The sequence below is a fragment of the Epinephelus lanceolatus genome, chromosome 5, assembly GCF_041903045.1.
Source record: "Epinephelus lanceolatus isolate andai-2023 chromosome 5, ASM4190304v1, whole genome shotgun sequence".
Lineage (NCBI taxonomy): Eukaryota > Metazoa > Chordata > Actinopteri > Perciformes > Serranidae > Epinephelus > Epinephelus lanceolatus.
Window position 1 is genome coordinate 26485524 of NC_135738.1, and position 16767 is coordinate 26502290.

General features: G+C 43.1%; 1 protein-coding gene across 4 annotated transcripts in view; it reads right to left on the minus strand.

Annotated features, from left to right (window-relative positions):
- Window positions 1-1870: 1870 nt before the first annotated feature.
- Window positions 1871-16767, minus strand: part of LOC117262499 (genetic suppressor element 1-like) — a 50040-nt gene continuing 35143 nt past the window's right edge. For all 4 annotated transcript variants that reach the window (XM_033635498.2, XM_033635500.2, XM_033635501.2 and 1 more), the window contains exons 4-16: window positions 15502-15668; window positions 15175-15378; window positions 12994-13152; window positions 11809-12092; window positions 9579-9888; window positions 8879-9486; window positions 8639-8751; window positions 8267-8546; window positions 6320-6433; window positions 5848-6228; window positions 5342-5641; window positions 4879-4982; window positions 1871-3770 (exon numbers count right to left, since the gene is read on the minus strand). In XM_033635498.2, coding sequence (XP_033491389.1) covers window positions 3633-3770; window positions 4879-4982; window positions 5342-5641; window positions 5848-6228; window positions 6320-6433; window positions 8267-8546; window positions 8639-8751; window positions 8879-9486; window positions 9579-9888; window positions 11809-12092; window positions 12994-13152; window positions 15175-15378; window positions 15502-15668 — 3162 coding nt within the window. In that variant the 3' untranslated portion in view covers window positions 1871-3632. The remainder of the gene's footprint in view (window positions 3771-4878; window positions 4983-5341; window positions 5642-5847; window positions 6229-6319; window positions 6434-8266; window positions 8547-8638; window positions 8752-8878; window positions 9487-9578; window positions 9889-11808; window positions 12093-12993; window positions 13153-15174; window positions 15379-15501; window positions 15669-16767) is intronic.

A 16767-nucleotide genomic window follows, 5' to 3' on the forward strand; every position in this document is an offset into this window, starting at 1 on the left:
TAACTTAAACTAAGCAATCCTTGTGACTGAACTGATCAGGAACAATGACTAAAGTGGAATCTACATCCAAGTCCAGGGAATCAGCGCATGCCTGAATGCTTTATCCAGTGTGGGGTCCCAGTGGCTCTGTACACTCAGTTATACTTTTTGACATGATTTGAGTCCATTTGTCCCCTTAGAGACCAGACACCCTGGAAATCAACACAAGGTGACTGTAAGTGAAAAAGTAGTAACTTCACAGTGAAAAAATACTCTTAAGTCCTGCATATAAAATATTAAAAGTACTTTAAAAAAAGTATTGTCAGAAAAAGTGTGCTTAAATGATCAGAGTAAAAATACTCCACTGTTAAAACCCTGTTGTTGATTTTGTTGGACCTTTGGGGATGGGGAAACATACCCACTTATCATTCTTACATGTGTAGCATTTGGTGAAGTCGTGTAATTCATTGCATAGCTCAACCCAACATACACCTTGGCTGCAATCCCAGAAAACATGGCGAAACGTATTCAAACATTGGTGCATTGAACATGCTGTTGTGTTACCCAGGCTCACTGCCTTCAAATACTGCAAGGTTTCATTAAATTCAATTCAAAGGGGCTTTATTGGCATTGGAAACATATGTTTACGTTGCCATTACATTGACATAAAAACAAAAAAATATAAGTACAGTAAGTAAAATTCTACCAGACATTTGTTTATGTACGCATTGATTGGGTAACTCCTCTGACCCACCCACCAAATGAGAGAAAACATACCTCCAAGCCCATTGCACACGGTTTCAAGGAAATATGTCCTCCAGACTGTAAACTGTAGCAAAATGGTGCACACCGTTTTGAGATTGAACATGTCCCTGACTAGAGGTCCCATCAGCCAGGTCAACTGATAAAACCTGTGTGGGTGTGCAGAACCATTAAAGGAGCAGTGTGCAAGATTTAGTGCCATCTAGTGGTGTTGTTGCAGATCGCAGCCAATTAAATACCCCTCCCTCTCCAAACATGTAGAGAGCCTCCAGTGGCCTTCAGGTAACAAAAAATGTGAGAGGCCCTATCCAGACCCAGTGTTTGGTTTGTCCCTGGGCTACTGTAGAAACATGGCAGTGCAACATGGTGGAAGCTGTAGAAGAGGACCCACTTCTTATGTAGATATGAAGGGCTCATTTTAAGTTAATGGAAACACGGCAATTCTTATTTTCAGGGGATTTTACACTAAAGAAAACAGACTTATTGTATTATATTTCTGCCATTATCCTTCTATATCCTACACACTGGACCTTTAAACATCAAAAGAGGACAAAACGTAATAAATATTGCACGCTAAGAAGAATTGCTTTCTTAAATTGCCCTTGGGTAGTGAAAGTGTCAACCTTGACACTGACATTGGTATTCCATGACTGCCAATAAATCCCCCTAAATCCTTTACAATGGACCCTTAATTTGCAAAGTAACTATAGTTGTCAAATGAACGTATTGTAGTAAGCATGTATGAACTAGCATAAAAGGGGAGAGCTCAGGCAAGGTGCAAATGCCTCAGAGTTCTACCATAAGTATAGTACTTGGTAAATGTACTTAATTACTTTTATTAAATGTTGAATCATGTCTATCTTGATGAGCATGAGTCTTTTGTAGGATGACAGTGACCCCATTCACATGACATAGGAGGTCACTGAATGGTTTGATATGTATAAAAATGATGTGACGCAACCCAGTTTAAACCCACTGAAGATTTTGGAGCGATTTTAAACCAAAGAAGACAGACATGGTATATTTGCCAGAGTGCCTCAGGAAACATGAAATGAGAGTGAAATAAACACCTATCAGAAGTGAAAACCCAGTCTCTCCTCAGATAAATGACAATGACTAACAAAAGACATTTTACAAATATTTTAATGTAAATTTCCATCAGAATGTACAGCAATATATGTTAATAAATAATTCATCACAATTATACAGCCCAAATAATACATTACATGACAACTGATTGAAACAAATATGCAGGATTTCACAGCGAGTTTGTGGAGGAGACCGAACAGGTGACGCAGGAAGGTCAGGCGATTTTGGGAGATTGCTACTGTAGCTTGTGCTTGTAGGAACGGGCTCCTGGGATTTTAATATTCAGAGGGAAAGGGGGGCAGAAATTACGAATTAGTGACATTTGTTTTATCTGCCTGGAACAAAAATAAATCTCATCAAAAGAGAACGTGTCGTTTATTGTTATCCACAGAAGGCTAGTGTCATTCTGATGTTTATGTCATCCATAAACAATTAGAGATTTGTTTCAAGTACTCTGCAAATATCAAGTGTAAAGATATCATTTATCAGTTTTGACAGTCCTGAAATGGAGCTGAATAATAATTTGGCTTTTTCGTTTCCTTGACAAAATCACTTAACCTTGCTTTTCAAAATAATGCCACATGAAATCACCTTCAGAGGGGCGAAAACAAATGCAATGTCGGACAATGTGTCTGAAAGTACTGTTGTTTCACTCAAGTGATGCCAATTATTAAGAACGTGTGTAGAGTGCTGCAAAAGGCCTTAAATATCACAAAATATCACAACTTTTATTCTGTTCAAGTTTTATCAACATTTATAGGCATGTGGAGGGACACAGACTCTGGGATAAACCATCTTGAGTAATCTTCATGAGACAAAAACTGACATTTGCCATGTTGTCTTCCACCCCCAGTGCATCTTGGTCCAAACATTTTGACATCACATAACATTTTTTTTTTCAAATACAACTGTCCTAACGTCCTTCATTTTCTAAAACAGTTTTTATTCTGACCAGCAGCAATTCAAACAAAACATATGGCTTCCCACAAATAATGGTTAAAACAATAAAACATACAAAATTCTTCATCTATCACAAGAGACATTACCAATGGAAAATTTATTAAACCTCAAAAAACTTCATTGATATCATTTGCCATTATATAGATAATATCTTTTTAGGTGTTTCCTATCCTCTGCAGGAGCTTTACCCGCACACAAACTGCTTCATCTGTCAGATACGTTGCTAAGTAGACACTACAACATTACACCACACAGAGGACGGTCAAGTATTCACTCCAATTCCACTTCAAGTGCATCCTATCAAGTTTAAGGCCTGAGGTGTGCTTTGATTCCTTGACTCAATTTTCATTCTCTGAGTATTAACCGAGTGACCCCTGCATGCTTACTCTCTTCTCATTGCTGTCCACAGAGGCTACAGGTTTGTGCCGAGTGATGTGTCCCATTAGTGTGGATCGATATAGTTTATGCAGAAACGTACATGATATGAATTACATGGTGGAGAGTCCTTAAAGCTAACTCGGGGACTAGTGGGAGCGGTTAGCTGCGAAAGATGCTGTTTGACCTACACAGTGTTGATATTGTCCATGGGCAGAATGAGACAGAGCAGGAATGCCCAGACTTCATGGTCACCATAGTTACCGTGGCAAACACGGCAGGTAATCAGTTGAATCTGGAACCACACAGGTAACACAACTGATTGGCCAGAGCGTGTAACAAGACAAGGATTGGCTCCTTCAAGTGCTTCAAGTGCTTCAGAGAGTGGTCTGGCTCCAGTCTGTCTTGTTCTTGTTACTGTTCCTTCGCTGTCAGAGGCGCATCCGTCGGGGAGCTGGAGTCAGAGGTCACCTCGGTGTGTGCCCGTTGACTTGCCCCCTGCCCCAGTGAATGTTCGGTAGCGTCAAACACCTCCTGAAGTGCTCAAGCTGGGCCTGCAGTCTCTCCCTCTCCTCTCTCACTTTCTGCCTCTGACTCACCAGCTCCTGACAAATGAAGGACAGACACAACTCTCATTACAGAGCTGAGACTTTCTACACCAAGCTGCATCACTTACAAACAATACGTACAAACTGAACATGGGAACACTGACATGAACAGAGCGAAGTAGAGTCTTAAAAATAAGGGTTCAAAAAGGTTTGTTCATGAAGGGCTGGGGTTCTACCCAGAACATCTGCTTCTGAGGATCCCTTTTCTAAGAAAATGTTCTTAAAGGGTTATTTGTAAGAATAAGGGTTTCATCCAAAGAACCTTTTTTGGAAGAAAGAGTTCTTCAATGATTGCTGAAAGTTCGAGTGGTAATAGATCCTTACCCTCAAATGTTTACCCATGTTTTACACGGTATTCTTAACTGTAGTACCCGAAATCAATTGATTTTACTTTTATTCTGCCGTAGTTAATATCTTTACCATAATTTTACAACATAGAATACCACATGGTCTGCTGATTTTCTTTTTTTCTTTAAAAGGGGTAACCGGTAATTGGCATTTTGTATTTGGTTCTAATTTGGGAACCAAGTTTCAAAGCCCAACCCTACTGCACCCATGACATCGTAAAGGCTGTAGTAGTAGTGATTTTATTAAATCTCCAACCCATAAAAAAACCTGGTTGGGATCCAGTGTTGGTTGTGCTGGACCACATCAGTACTAGCCTTTTAGGAGCCTCATGAAGCCTGTGGCTACTGAATGTTGTTCCTTTAGCCCCAGACTTACTTAAACCATGATTAGTGGAAGAGATATCTATTACTACTATGGGTCATGTAGTCTATTACTACTTTTTGAGCCACCTTGGGTGGGCTCTAGATGAAACCCTTGGAATATAAAACGGTTCTCAGTAGAACATCCTGGGTGGATTTGTGTTAGCATCCTTAAAAGGTAGAAAGGTTCTGTATAAAACCCCAAAAGAGAGCAAGAGGTAGTCACAGATAGTTCTAGGTATAACCCTTTATGTTGAGTTTTGGGTAGACCCCTCTGAAAGGCTTCTAGGGCTCTCCTATTGGGATAAGCCAAAGAACCCTACATGGGTCTAATTAGAAACTTTACTTCTAAGAGAGTTTGCACAAATCTATGTGCAGACATGGTCTCAGGAACTTACCCCCATTGTGAGAGAGAGCTGCTCTGCAGTTCTGGTCAGATTGTAGTTCTGTGCTTCGAGTCTTTTACACTGACCGTGAAGGACCTGCCTCTCTATACTCCATTCTGTACAGAGAGAAACACACAGAAACCACAAATGAGAGGAAATTACATCCATCCTAATATCTCCTTTACACAAACAATCTGAGAGTGTAGTATAGTCAGTACAGTGTGGGGCCCCTGATGAATGAATTTTTCTTTGTTTGCATCACAACTTCTACATTTTTCACCACTGCTCTTAGAGCAACAATACAAGGCTTGTATTATTGCTTAACTTCTATTAATGCTGAAAAATAATCATTGATTTGCGTCTTTTTTTCTAAGGTTACAGCACTTCAGCAATAAATGAAGCACGTCAGTGTTTGCTGAGGGCACATAATTGAGCATAAACATCTATAAAATCCCTGAAATATTCACTGACTCACCATCAACATACTCCTGATAGGCCTCAAAAATAGCTTCAATGCCCTGCCACTTCCTTGGAGCTTCTTCTGTCTCCTCCTCCTCATCTTCCTCCTCCTGACCAGACTCTTCCTCGTCCTCATCGGACAGGTTTTCCCGTGGCCCTGGAGCGTCCCTGCTGGCTACAGGGGAATGGAAGTGATGGCCGTTGATGTGTACATGCTGAGGGGCATGATTAAGAGTTGAAATTTTCAGTTGAGGGTTGTTGTGAGGCAATGAGCGCTCGGCCTTCGTACCGGCCTCAGGGACACAATTTGAGACTCCTTAAAAGAAAAGAGTGAGACAAAAAGGGCTGTCAGTCTTTGCAGCCATTTTTAGTACCTCATCAGGAGCCAATATGGTTACTAGTACTGTACATTTTAAATGCTAGGATATTACATATATACACCACTAGGTGGCAGAACATTGTCATTTTAAAAGTCACAATTAAAGCCTAATGGTTGTGCACCCATGGGAGTGAGTGGCTCACCTTTGTTCTGCAGTGTGTTGTGTGTGGACTGCAGCACGGCCTGGTGGAAGTGCTGAGCAAAGGCCTCGGGTGTAAACCTCTCCCAGGGCCGATTCCGCCCGTTCTGCACAGGATTGGGCTCCTTTTTCTGAGGAGAAGCGACCACACCGTTCTGGAGGCCCTGGAGCTTCCTGTTTGGCTGAGCCTCCATATATTCAGCCTTTTCATGATGGGGAGCAAAGGATGGAGGGATGCGGGCCATGTGGGTGTCCTTTGAGGGTTTGAATGTTTCATTATGGGGAAGATTTTTGGGTTTGTGTGAGTAGGGAGGGGAGGGGCTGGGAGAGTCTGGGTACAGATGTCCATTTGATTGACTCGGTAGAGGGGCTGATGAAGAGTCACCTGAAAACAAATTTGTACAGCTCCTTAGCAGAAGTTTTTATCACTTTAACATGCATATAAATGTATGTGTGTATTTGCGTAAGTGTCTCACCAGTTGAGGGAGCAGGAGGACTGCTACAGGGAGGTAAAGGATTATATCTGAGTGTGTCTAATGTCACAGTCTTCCTTTGAATGGCCTTCAGCAGCTCCTCTGTCCTCTCCTTATCTACAGAGAAAAAGACAGAATGAGAACACCTGTCATTCATATTTGAAAATAGGGCTTAAAATATTGACTGGCACAAGGAACTAACGGAAAAGGGTCAACGAATGGGTAACTTGAGGTCATGACCATCACAGAGTATGGCCACACACATTTAAGAAAGGTTAATCCTTTTCAGGTCCTGTTTTTTTACCAGCTTTTGCCTAAAAATAGTTTGTCTGTTTTTCTCCAGAGGAGCTTTATAAGGTTTTCACCCAGATATTACGTCTGTATCCAAAAGCTGGTAACCATAGTTTATAGTAGACTAGGTCCTCCTGCGCTGTTGACAGATTAGAAAAACGCTTCCGGTCACAGGAAATTAAGAGAAACATTGAGAGAGAGTGCAAATGAGCTGCTGATTATGCACCAGCCTCCCTCTGAGCAAGTAATGAACAATAAACATTTAAACATCAGAGAGTTCGCCCTGCAAACCATATTATAAAATCCAGTTTTCACTTTGATTTTTCTATTATGATTTTTTTAAAATCAGATTTTCACGTTTTGTTTTTTTTTTAAATAAAAGAACAAAATGGATAAACTATAACATTAGTCCCTTTTACACTGCCTGTTAAGGGTGGGAATATCATGCCACTGTGCTGCCTCACCGTTCTGTATATAAGGTATGATCACAGGAAGGGGGGAAAGAGTGTTCTTGCCTTTAACCCACCACAGGAGGTTGTAACAGTTTCTGTATAAACAAGACAGCCTGCAAGATGGCATCATGGGTGGTATAGGTGTGACATTTTAACAACGTGTTAAGCATGTAAGTAGTTGTTAGCAGTTAGCAGCTACCTCAAAGAAGAAAAACAGTGTCTGTCACTTGGGAAAACAATGAGATTTGGGAGCTCCTTACCCTCTGAGCAGAGGAGATGAGATCCATATAACAGGGGGGGTAAATGATTGTTATTGACACATTAATGCTATTGTTACTGTTTAGAAAGTGCTACAGACATATGTCATGCTCGTCATGCCTCTTTTGAATTCGCAAAAACGCGATGCAGTGTACAATCACACACTGGTGTAGAATGATGCTAATGTTGTTTGATTCTGTGTAAAAATGTAATGGAAGTTTACAGAAGGGACTTTGTAGCGGCCCTCTAGTGCAATCCTTACTGTTAACCCGAGGGAGAAACTAGAGGGTAGGCGCTACGCTTGTACAACAACATCCCCTATGAGCCAAGTGCAGAGCAGTGGTAATAAGCAAGCCAGCAGGAAACACTCACAAGGACTCACATGCGTGGCCATACCACCTACCAGAGTGAAAACATTGAATTTCCCCTCAGGGGGATTAATAAAGTGAATAAACTTAAACTTAAACTTAAACTACCACAACATCAGAGAGAAGCTCAGATTACAACACGCACAAAGGGAACGGACCTTCACTCTCTGCTTAGGACACTGTTACTTCATTTTATCTTTACATAGCAAATAGTGGTTTGCTGCTGTATTGATGCTCTGAATGTCACATACAGAACCTTTAAAAAATAAGTAATGGAAAGCAGACTACATTTTTACATTAACAATACAGTAGTTTAATAGGCTTTTAAAGAAATTCATACATTTTTGACAGATACTATATATAAACAGGCTGTGAATTCAAATCTACTCTTGCTAGAGAAAGTAAACCTCCTCTCGAGATGCCTCCTAACTTTATTTTCTTCTCACCCCTCCTACAGCCGCGGTAAAAAGCAAAACTGAGAGAAAACGAGGGTTGTTTTTTTCCACGGGGAATCACCAGAACAACTGTGAGGAGAGCAGAGTAGCATGTAGGATGTGTGTGGATACTGAACAGGCTGTTACCTCTCCTCTGCTGTGGGCTGACATGGGACAGGTTGAACATAAGGAGGAAGTCTTTTTTCTCGTCCAGTTCGGGGGTGCTGTCCATCTGCTCGGCAGAGTACGGGGTAGTTAAGGGAGCTGTAGGTGTTGAAGGTGATGAGGCCTTCCTCTTGCCCCGCACGGCTGGCGGAGAGAGGCTGCGCTCTCTCATCATCCTCCTCCTCTTCCTCCTCTTTCGCGCCAGAAGCTCATCGCGGTGGGCCAGCGTGGTCAGACCACACACACGCAGAAAATCCACCTTCTTTAGAGAGAGACATTTGGGCAGGTTAATATCACTCGTACAAACATTTTCAAAGCTTGCGTGTATATATGAAGTCTGTCATGTTTATGCACCTCGGAGGATGTGTCCAGTTTGAGTGGGGGCTGTTCTGTCACTCTCCTCAGATGGGCTTTCACCTCCTCCTCGTCACTCTCATCATATGACTCGTCCAGGTCATAGTAATAACCTGGTGGGAGGAGAGAAACAGAGATCTTTAATCATAAACACATTGCAGCAGTATGTAGTCATCTCTTCTGCCCACCACATCCCCTCCTGCTCATGTATCCCCCCTCCTCCCACCTCATCCTGCTCACCTCCTTCTCTGGCCTCCCTCCTCCTCTTCTCCTCCAGGTCCAGTTTGCTGAGCAGCCGGCGGTGCTGCTGGAGAACCTCGTCATACACCAGCATGCTGTCAGGCGGCTGACTCTGTCGCTCCCTCACTGGAGACAGAGAAGCTGCCTGACACTGTCCCAGCAGGTCAGCGCAGGCACCAGGAATAGATGGAGGCGCACAGGATTTCTGGTGGAGGTTACTGATGTGATGCCGGTGATAGAGGCTCTGCATGGCTCTGTCCTGCTCTGCTTTGTTCCAGGAACCTGCTTCTTGTAAACTAGCTGCCCTCAGTGAGGTATACCTCTCTGTGCCCTCCGCCCTCCTCCTGCCTCCTTCTTCCAGCTTCTCCCCCCAGCTCAGGGGAGGTCTCTCGGCTCTGGTCAGTCCTGGTGGTGGCCGACTTGGCGGCGTAGGAGGGTTGAGTTTTCTACGGGAGTCTGCAGGGGTGTCGACAAGGGAGGCTGGGTTCCAGAGTGTGGTTGGAGGGGCAGGAGGATGATGGGGACCTTTAGGGGAGATAAGGGGAGGTGGAGCGCCGAGGCAAGGGGGTGCATCTTTGCTGCCCGGGTTGTGATGGACTGAATTGGTTCTGTTGAGGAGAAGCAAAAGCAAATTAAAATTCCATTTAGATACAAAGTCTCCCCACACTAAATCGTTTTCTAAATCTTTAGGCATGTGCACCTGTGACTGTCTCTCCTCAGCTCCACCCCTTTCCCAGGTGACCTGAGGCCCATCTCCAGTGCACCCTCCCTCTCCTGGCCTTGCCCCCGTTGCCGTGTTAACCACACCGCCTCACTTGCCCTCTGAGTCATTATGGCAGCTGCCAGAGCTCCATGGAGTCCCCCAGAAGCAGCGTGATGCTTCCCCAAGTGAGAAGGCACCAAGCTGGGCACAGGATGTGGGATAGAGCCCCTGGGGGAGTGAAGGCCAGGCTGCAGGGACAGAGGTTTGGGTGCTGGGAAAACCGGGTGCTCTGAGTCCTTGGTTTTATCTGGAAAAACAGTTTTGGACGCATGAGTTAGTTCCTAGACAGATAGCACAATTCATGTGTGTAGACATTTGGATGAGATTTATTCAGACATCACTCAGCGTCTTGTACTGCAGTTCTGATGAGGGTGACAAAATGATGGATCACCAATAATATTTTAAGTATGAGTTCAAGAAGAAATGTGCATGCAGCGTTGTGATTTCTTTAAATTTCAATGCATACACTTGGTAAGTTTATTTGTGATACATAAGGAAATCCAACAGATTGGACTGTGCCATATTTCAGGTGGATTCGAACCAACAGTCTTTGCACATGGGGTGCCTGCTCTCCCAGGTGAGCTAGCGGGTGCCCCTGAATATTCTCTTAAAGGTGGCACTATCTATCTGACACAGTTCATCTTACGGAGAGCAACATCATGTGACAAGTTTAAATATGGCCCTGAGCCATATCAAGTGCATTTACTGTTTCTGCATGACTGACTACTGTGCTATGAACAACTGTCTTTATCTGTTAACTATAGTGTGAAAGTCAAACTGGGACAAGGAAGGCACCCAAAGGAACACAAAAGGCACATTATTCATTACTCAAGATTGATACGTAGTATACTTCACACACTGACCCACTATGATAAAGGTCACAGGGTCATTTCAAGCACAAGTGTTCAACATTTAGCACACATTCAGCAAATCTCACAACAGTCTGCCTTGGTTTAGATTATGAGATACTATCTTGTGTGCAGAGATGACATTTCGGCCTGAGGGTGACACCAGCTCCGGAGAGCAGATTTGCCCAGAAGATTGTAATTTTTCTTGTGTACAAATGGAAATTCTGCCTCGATGGCTATGCTAGAGGAGAAGTCAGGGCATCACCATAATCATAAGTAATCGCCCTTTGGGGGACATAAATATTCATACCAGATTCTAACCAACATCAGCATCCTGAGGCCTCACAGCAGCAAGACAAAAAAGGTTATGATTTATATCTGTTAAAAAAAGTTAACTACTGAAGAGTTTCTCTCCTCCTCTTTGATTTCCATTGAGTAAAATATTAAAGGAGCAGTGTGCAGGATTTAATGGCATCTAGCGGGGAGGACTGCAACCAGGTGAAACTTCTCCTGCACCAGGCGCAAACTCCAGGTTAGAATTCCTTCAGTGTTCATTGTTTAAGAGGTTTTTACCTGGAGCTGAATTTTCCGCATAGGTCTCTCCCTCTCCAAAACAAATGGATCAGGTGATTACAACTGGTATGAACACTGAATAAAGCAGTTTCATTTTACAAATCAGTGTTTCTCAGACGGGCCTAGCACTTGATAACTTAAGATCCAGACAATCAAAAAGTTTTTACCAGGAGCCGAATTATCCGCAGAGTTCACTTCCTCTACAGAACAAACTGACCCGGTGATTTAAACCAGTAAAAACACTAAATAAAGTAGTTTCATTTAAAAAATCTGTGTTTTTCTGATGATGTTTGGCCCATGATGGAGGGGCTACTAACTACAGTGGCCAACATGAAAACATGAATGTTCCTATCTGGAGCCAGCGTTTGGTTTGTCTGTTCTGGGCTACTGTAGAAACACAGCGGGGCACTGTGGCGATCTCTGTAGACGAGGACCTGCTACAGAGATCAATTCGTATTTTCAGGTGACGAAACACTTAGGAAAAACATACTTATCCTAATGTATGCCATTTCTGCTAATATATCCCTATAAATCCTACACACTGGACCTTTAACTTAGTCATCTGTACTCAGCAAACCTTATTTGGGTAACTTAGACCAGAAGTTTAACTTTGTTTCCTCCTTCATGTTGGATTTTAACACAGAATATTATTACAAGTTTCTTCAGCTCTAGGTCTCTGGTTGTGCATGTGCGACACACATGCATGAGTGCACGCGTGTGGTTTGTGTGTGTTCGTGTGTAGGTACCCAGTCTGTTCGGGGTCAGCCTCTCCCCTGGCCTGGCCCTGTCCTCCGGTGGTGCCCTCCGAGCCTGCAGCTCAGCCAGGTAGTGACTCTCGGCCGCTCTGACCATCTGCTGCTGTCTCTCCCTCTGCCTCTCCTTCTGTCTGTCCAGCTCTCTCTCCCGCTCCTCCTCCCTCTCTCTCTCCCTCTCCCGCTCGCGCTCCAGCCCTGCCTCGCGCTCCCTTTCTTTCTCTCGTTCACGCTCTTGCTCTCTCTCTCGCTGGCGGAGCTCATTCTCCATCTGTAGCCTGTGGGGGAGGTTTACAAGTATGCACACACACACACACACACACGCACACACACACACACACACACACACACACACACATACACAGGGGGAGAAGGTGAGAGATGCAACACCCAACATGAGGCAGATATTAACCACACACTGGTGAACCTCGCACAAACATTTCAAACATACACACACTCGCAGAAACACACGCAAATTTGCGCACACACACACACACACACACACACACACACTCACTCTCTCTCCACTTACCATGAGGAAAATAATCCATACACAGCATGACTGAGCAAGAGCAGATGAACACTTAATAGGTATCCACAGGAAAAGGACACACTCGCACACACATAGACATGCGCACACACACACACACACACACACACACACACACACACACACACACACAACAGAACACATTCAGCAGCAATCAATAGCACACAAACAAACCTACAGGATACGCAGGAGCCATTACAGAACCAGACGATAAATACCATCCATTTCAAACACAAACATTTCCCCCGTGCATTATGCCACAGGGAAACAATGTGTATTGTGAAACTGAGAAAGCAGCTCAAAGTGCTGAGAGAAAATGGAGAGAAAGAAAGAGAGACCTCCTTATGTGTGAGATTTAATGTGTGCACTTGCTCTGCATATGCATGTGTATGGGTGTGTAGTGTGTGTGTGTGAAGGGCAGTGTGTGTGATGAGTGTATAGGAGGAGCACTGTGGGGTGTGTGCTAAAAATATCACACACTCAGCAACCTGTGCCTACCCTGCAGAGAGAGATTACACAGCCCTGCAGACAGAGGAGGGGGAGAGAGAGAGGAAGAGAGAGAGGGACAGGGAGTGTGTGCGTGCGCATGCATTTGTGTGCGTGTGTGTGTGTGTGTGTGTGTGTGTTACCTTTCAGCCAGTGCTGCTGTGTGGCTCAGTTCTCCGGGGTAGCGGCCTCCAGGCAGGTGCAAGTGGAGGGCAGAGGGGTGAAGAGGTGGGAAGGCGCCCCCTGCAGGCACAGAGTAGAACTGCGACCGCAGCGCAGAAAGACACAGGGACTCCTCCATCCTGCGACAGACAGATGGACCGGGGGTAAACCAGTCACAGGCCAAGTGTGAAAAAGGTGGAAAATATCTGATATGTAAAGGTAACATTGCAGCAATGAAGATGATGAAGAGGATGATGTGTGTATGAAGGTATTGTGGCAGGTATTATAGGGTACATAAAAATACACAAATGCAGGTTAGACAATGAAATTGAGTGTTTACAGGAGCACTTCTGGTTCTTAGCAGCATGGATCATTTTTCATTATCCAGCACTGCAGTCTAACATAAAGTAGAGATGACAACATAACTTGGACATAACTTTTCATGGATGCTTTTGATAAAACTTTGAACTGTTTTAAACTCTCTTTAATTTTGAGCAGCCCATACAGTGAGTACAGAGTGAACTTCAATACAAGCATAAAAAAAGAAAGCATTTTATTGTACTGTCTTATGCTTTCAAGTCCCACAGGTTTACTCCGAACTTGGACACTGGCGTTAGTTTTTGTGCACCAAACACATGGAATTATCTACAATGCAGTGTCAAGATCAACATTTTCATAACCTCAAGACAATTCAAGATGATGTTCTCAAAGCACCTCACCTTAGTATGCAATTTGTATTGAGTTTTGTTCTCTTTTGATTTGTTTAAAGGTCCTATATATTGGTGGATATAAAATATAATATAATAAGTATGTTTCCTTTAGTGAATAATCACCTGAAAATAAGAATTGCCATGTTTTCATTACCTTATAATGAGCTGTTTATATCTACATAGGTAGCAGGTCCTCGTCTATGGAGATCACCATTTTTCATCACCATGTTTCTACAGTAGCCCAGAACAGACAAACCAAACACGGGCTCTAGAAAGGGCTGCTTTTTTGAGTTTTCGCATCAGCCATTGTCATTAGCAGCCCCTCCATGACTCCATGACTCGAGCATCAGAATTTTTTTTTTACATGACAATTCTTTATTTACTGTTTTTTTTTTTTTTTTTTTACCAGTTTAATTGCTAGGTCCATTTGTTTTAGAGAGGAAGAGACCTCTGCGGATAATTTGGCTTATGTTAAAAACCTCCTTAACATATGTATCAGAAATGAAGTGATTACACATTAAGTTATCAGAGGAAAAAGGTGAGCACATATAAGCATGAGCTGGGCAAGTGGGACATCTGAGACATGCTGAACAGTGTAGGAGAAACACTGATTTGTAATATGAAACTGCTCTATTCAGTGTTTTTATTGGTTTTATCCACCTGGTCCGTTTGTTTTAGACATAAATAGCGATCTCTGGATAATTCTGCTCCCGTTGAAAACCTCAACAATGAACACTGAAGAAATTATAACTGGGAGAAGTTTCAGCCGATTGCAATCTGCAGTGTTCACCACTAGATGTCACTAAATTCCCCTAAATATTACACACTGGACCTTTAACTTGAAACCACTACAAATGAGAGCAAACTCAATGACTTTCAAGATTTGAATGAATTAATTAATGAGAAGTTTAATTAACTGCAGACCCATTTTAAAAAAGCACCTTCAGCTGTATTCTTGTTGTTTCCTGACCTTGCTGCTTACTGTATATGGTAATGGATTTAATATGTACGCTGACTAAACAATCTCTTGAAAAATCAATGCACTCTATTAAAAAGTGAAATGGGAAGGGAACACAGGGACGGCGGTGGAGTCTGCCTACAAGGTAAAGGTATGGTGGTGTTTTAGTCATGTGAAAAGATGGTGTGCTTATCACTGGCAGTGTTATTTTGGTAAATCCATAGAGCAGCATAGTTTAGCTTTTAGCAGTGTTTCCAAAATTCCCCTTAAATCTCCCCTCAAGAACTTCAGTTGATTGTATTATAAGTAATTTGCTTTAACTATTTTTATCTACGCTACAATATACTCCTAATGAAAGAAATATTCAAACCAAAGACATGATTCTTACAGCTGCACCCAAATGTCTTTATTAGAATCCAAACAAAACTTTGTGGGTGACAAGATAACATGAGTCTGAGAGGTTAAGGATTGGGAGTTTAGGGTGGTGTTATTACCTTGGTAAGGACAGTGGGTGGTGCAGGTAGGCAGGATGATAGTAAGCAGCAGCAGCTGCAGCGTGGGCAGCAGCAGCAGGGTCCAGACTCAGGGGTAGAGACGTCAATCGGAGGTCATCTGAGGTGGCGAAGGGCCGCAGTGCTCTTAGGTACTCCTCTGGGACGGCACCGGAGGGAACCGCAGGATGCATCTGCCCAGGCAAACTGCAGAAAGAGTGCACACACACCATTAATCTTAAACTGTTTATGTGCTTCCAAATAGATGTATGAAGATTTTTTTAAAGGTCATGAATACATACGGTCGAACTATGAGTGCATTGCTCTTACCTAAGGCTCTGTATTCTGGGGTCCTGCATGACAGAGTTGGGGGTGAGGCCAAACGCGTGAGCCAGGGGGTGAGGTGAAGGCGTGGGCGGAGTCCTCTTATCCTGTTGGGGCTGGGTGTTCTCAGCACCCACCCGCTCTCTGCTGTGTCCCTGAACACTCTGCTCAACCTGACAGAGAGACAGACAGTGTGAGAGCAGACATTACTTTGTATATTCATGGGGTTAGAGTGTGTGCGACGTTGAAACTGAGCAGAAAAAGTTCAGGAAAAGAGGAGAGGAAAATGAGACAGGGTAAAACCCCCTCTAGCTGCAGCCAGAGGCTCAGAGGAGTGGAAAAAGTGGGTCTAATATGTCATAACAGGTCAAGATCAAAGTGGAAAGATGATCCTAATATCTGGCCAACTGCTCTCTCCTTCATTGCTCTCACTCTCTCTAAGAGCTTCCCACTCAGAGGATTTGGTTGCCACAAAGTCCTTGATTGCTCAGAGAACAATTCCAACCTTCAAATCACCACCATGACAAAAGCAGTCATGGAAAAAAAATCAAAATTACAAAAAGATGTTTCCCAAACTCGCATATAAATTAAAAACAAATAGTGACACAGTTGGCAGGGATGCATACCATGTGGCTGTGCTCTGGGCTTGGCTCTGTCCCAGGGTGCTTAATATGTCATGTGTCATTTTTCTACTCTCTCTCTGAAAATTTCAACTGAAGAGGCAAAATGCCAAAAAATAGAAAGAGTTTACAGCCATGCTAGCAGCTCTGAGAGGCTGTACTCGCAGAGTGTGACATGCTGACCTCAGAATACTAACATGCAGGTGAAAATGTTACTGTGCAGGAGATTTTTCGTGTTCATCATCTTAGCATAGTAACATTTTTTTACAATTTAATACTACTGCTTTGTTTTTAAGTATTGTAACTTGCACTGTATACATCTCAGGTATGCAGGCTCAATGATTGTGTTGTGCCATCTAGATGTTTGTGTTCTTGAATCTTGTATATAGTGTTATTTATTTATGTTGCAGTTTGATCCCAGACAAACACTCTCTCATTCTGTGTTGCACAAGAGGTGTGTGGTAAAATAAAAATACTGACTGATTACTATTAGCACTTTTACACAAAGTCCAGCTGAAGCTGATGGTAATGGCATTATATTGCAGGTATTTGGTCAAAAAACAAAGTTTGGGTGGAATTAAAAGTTTGACCTGATGATGGTCCATCCACCCATTTTCATCTGCTTATCGAGGGCCAGGTCGCAGGAATCAGT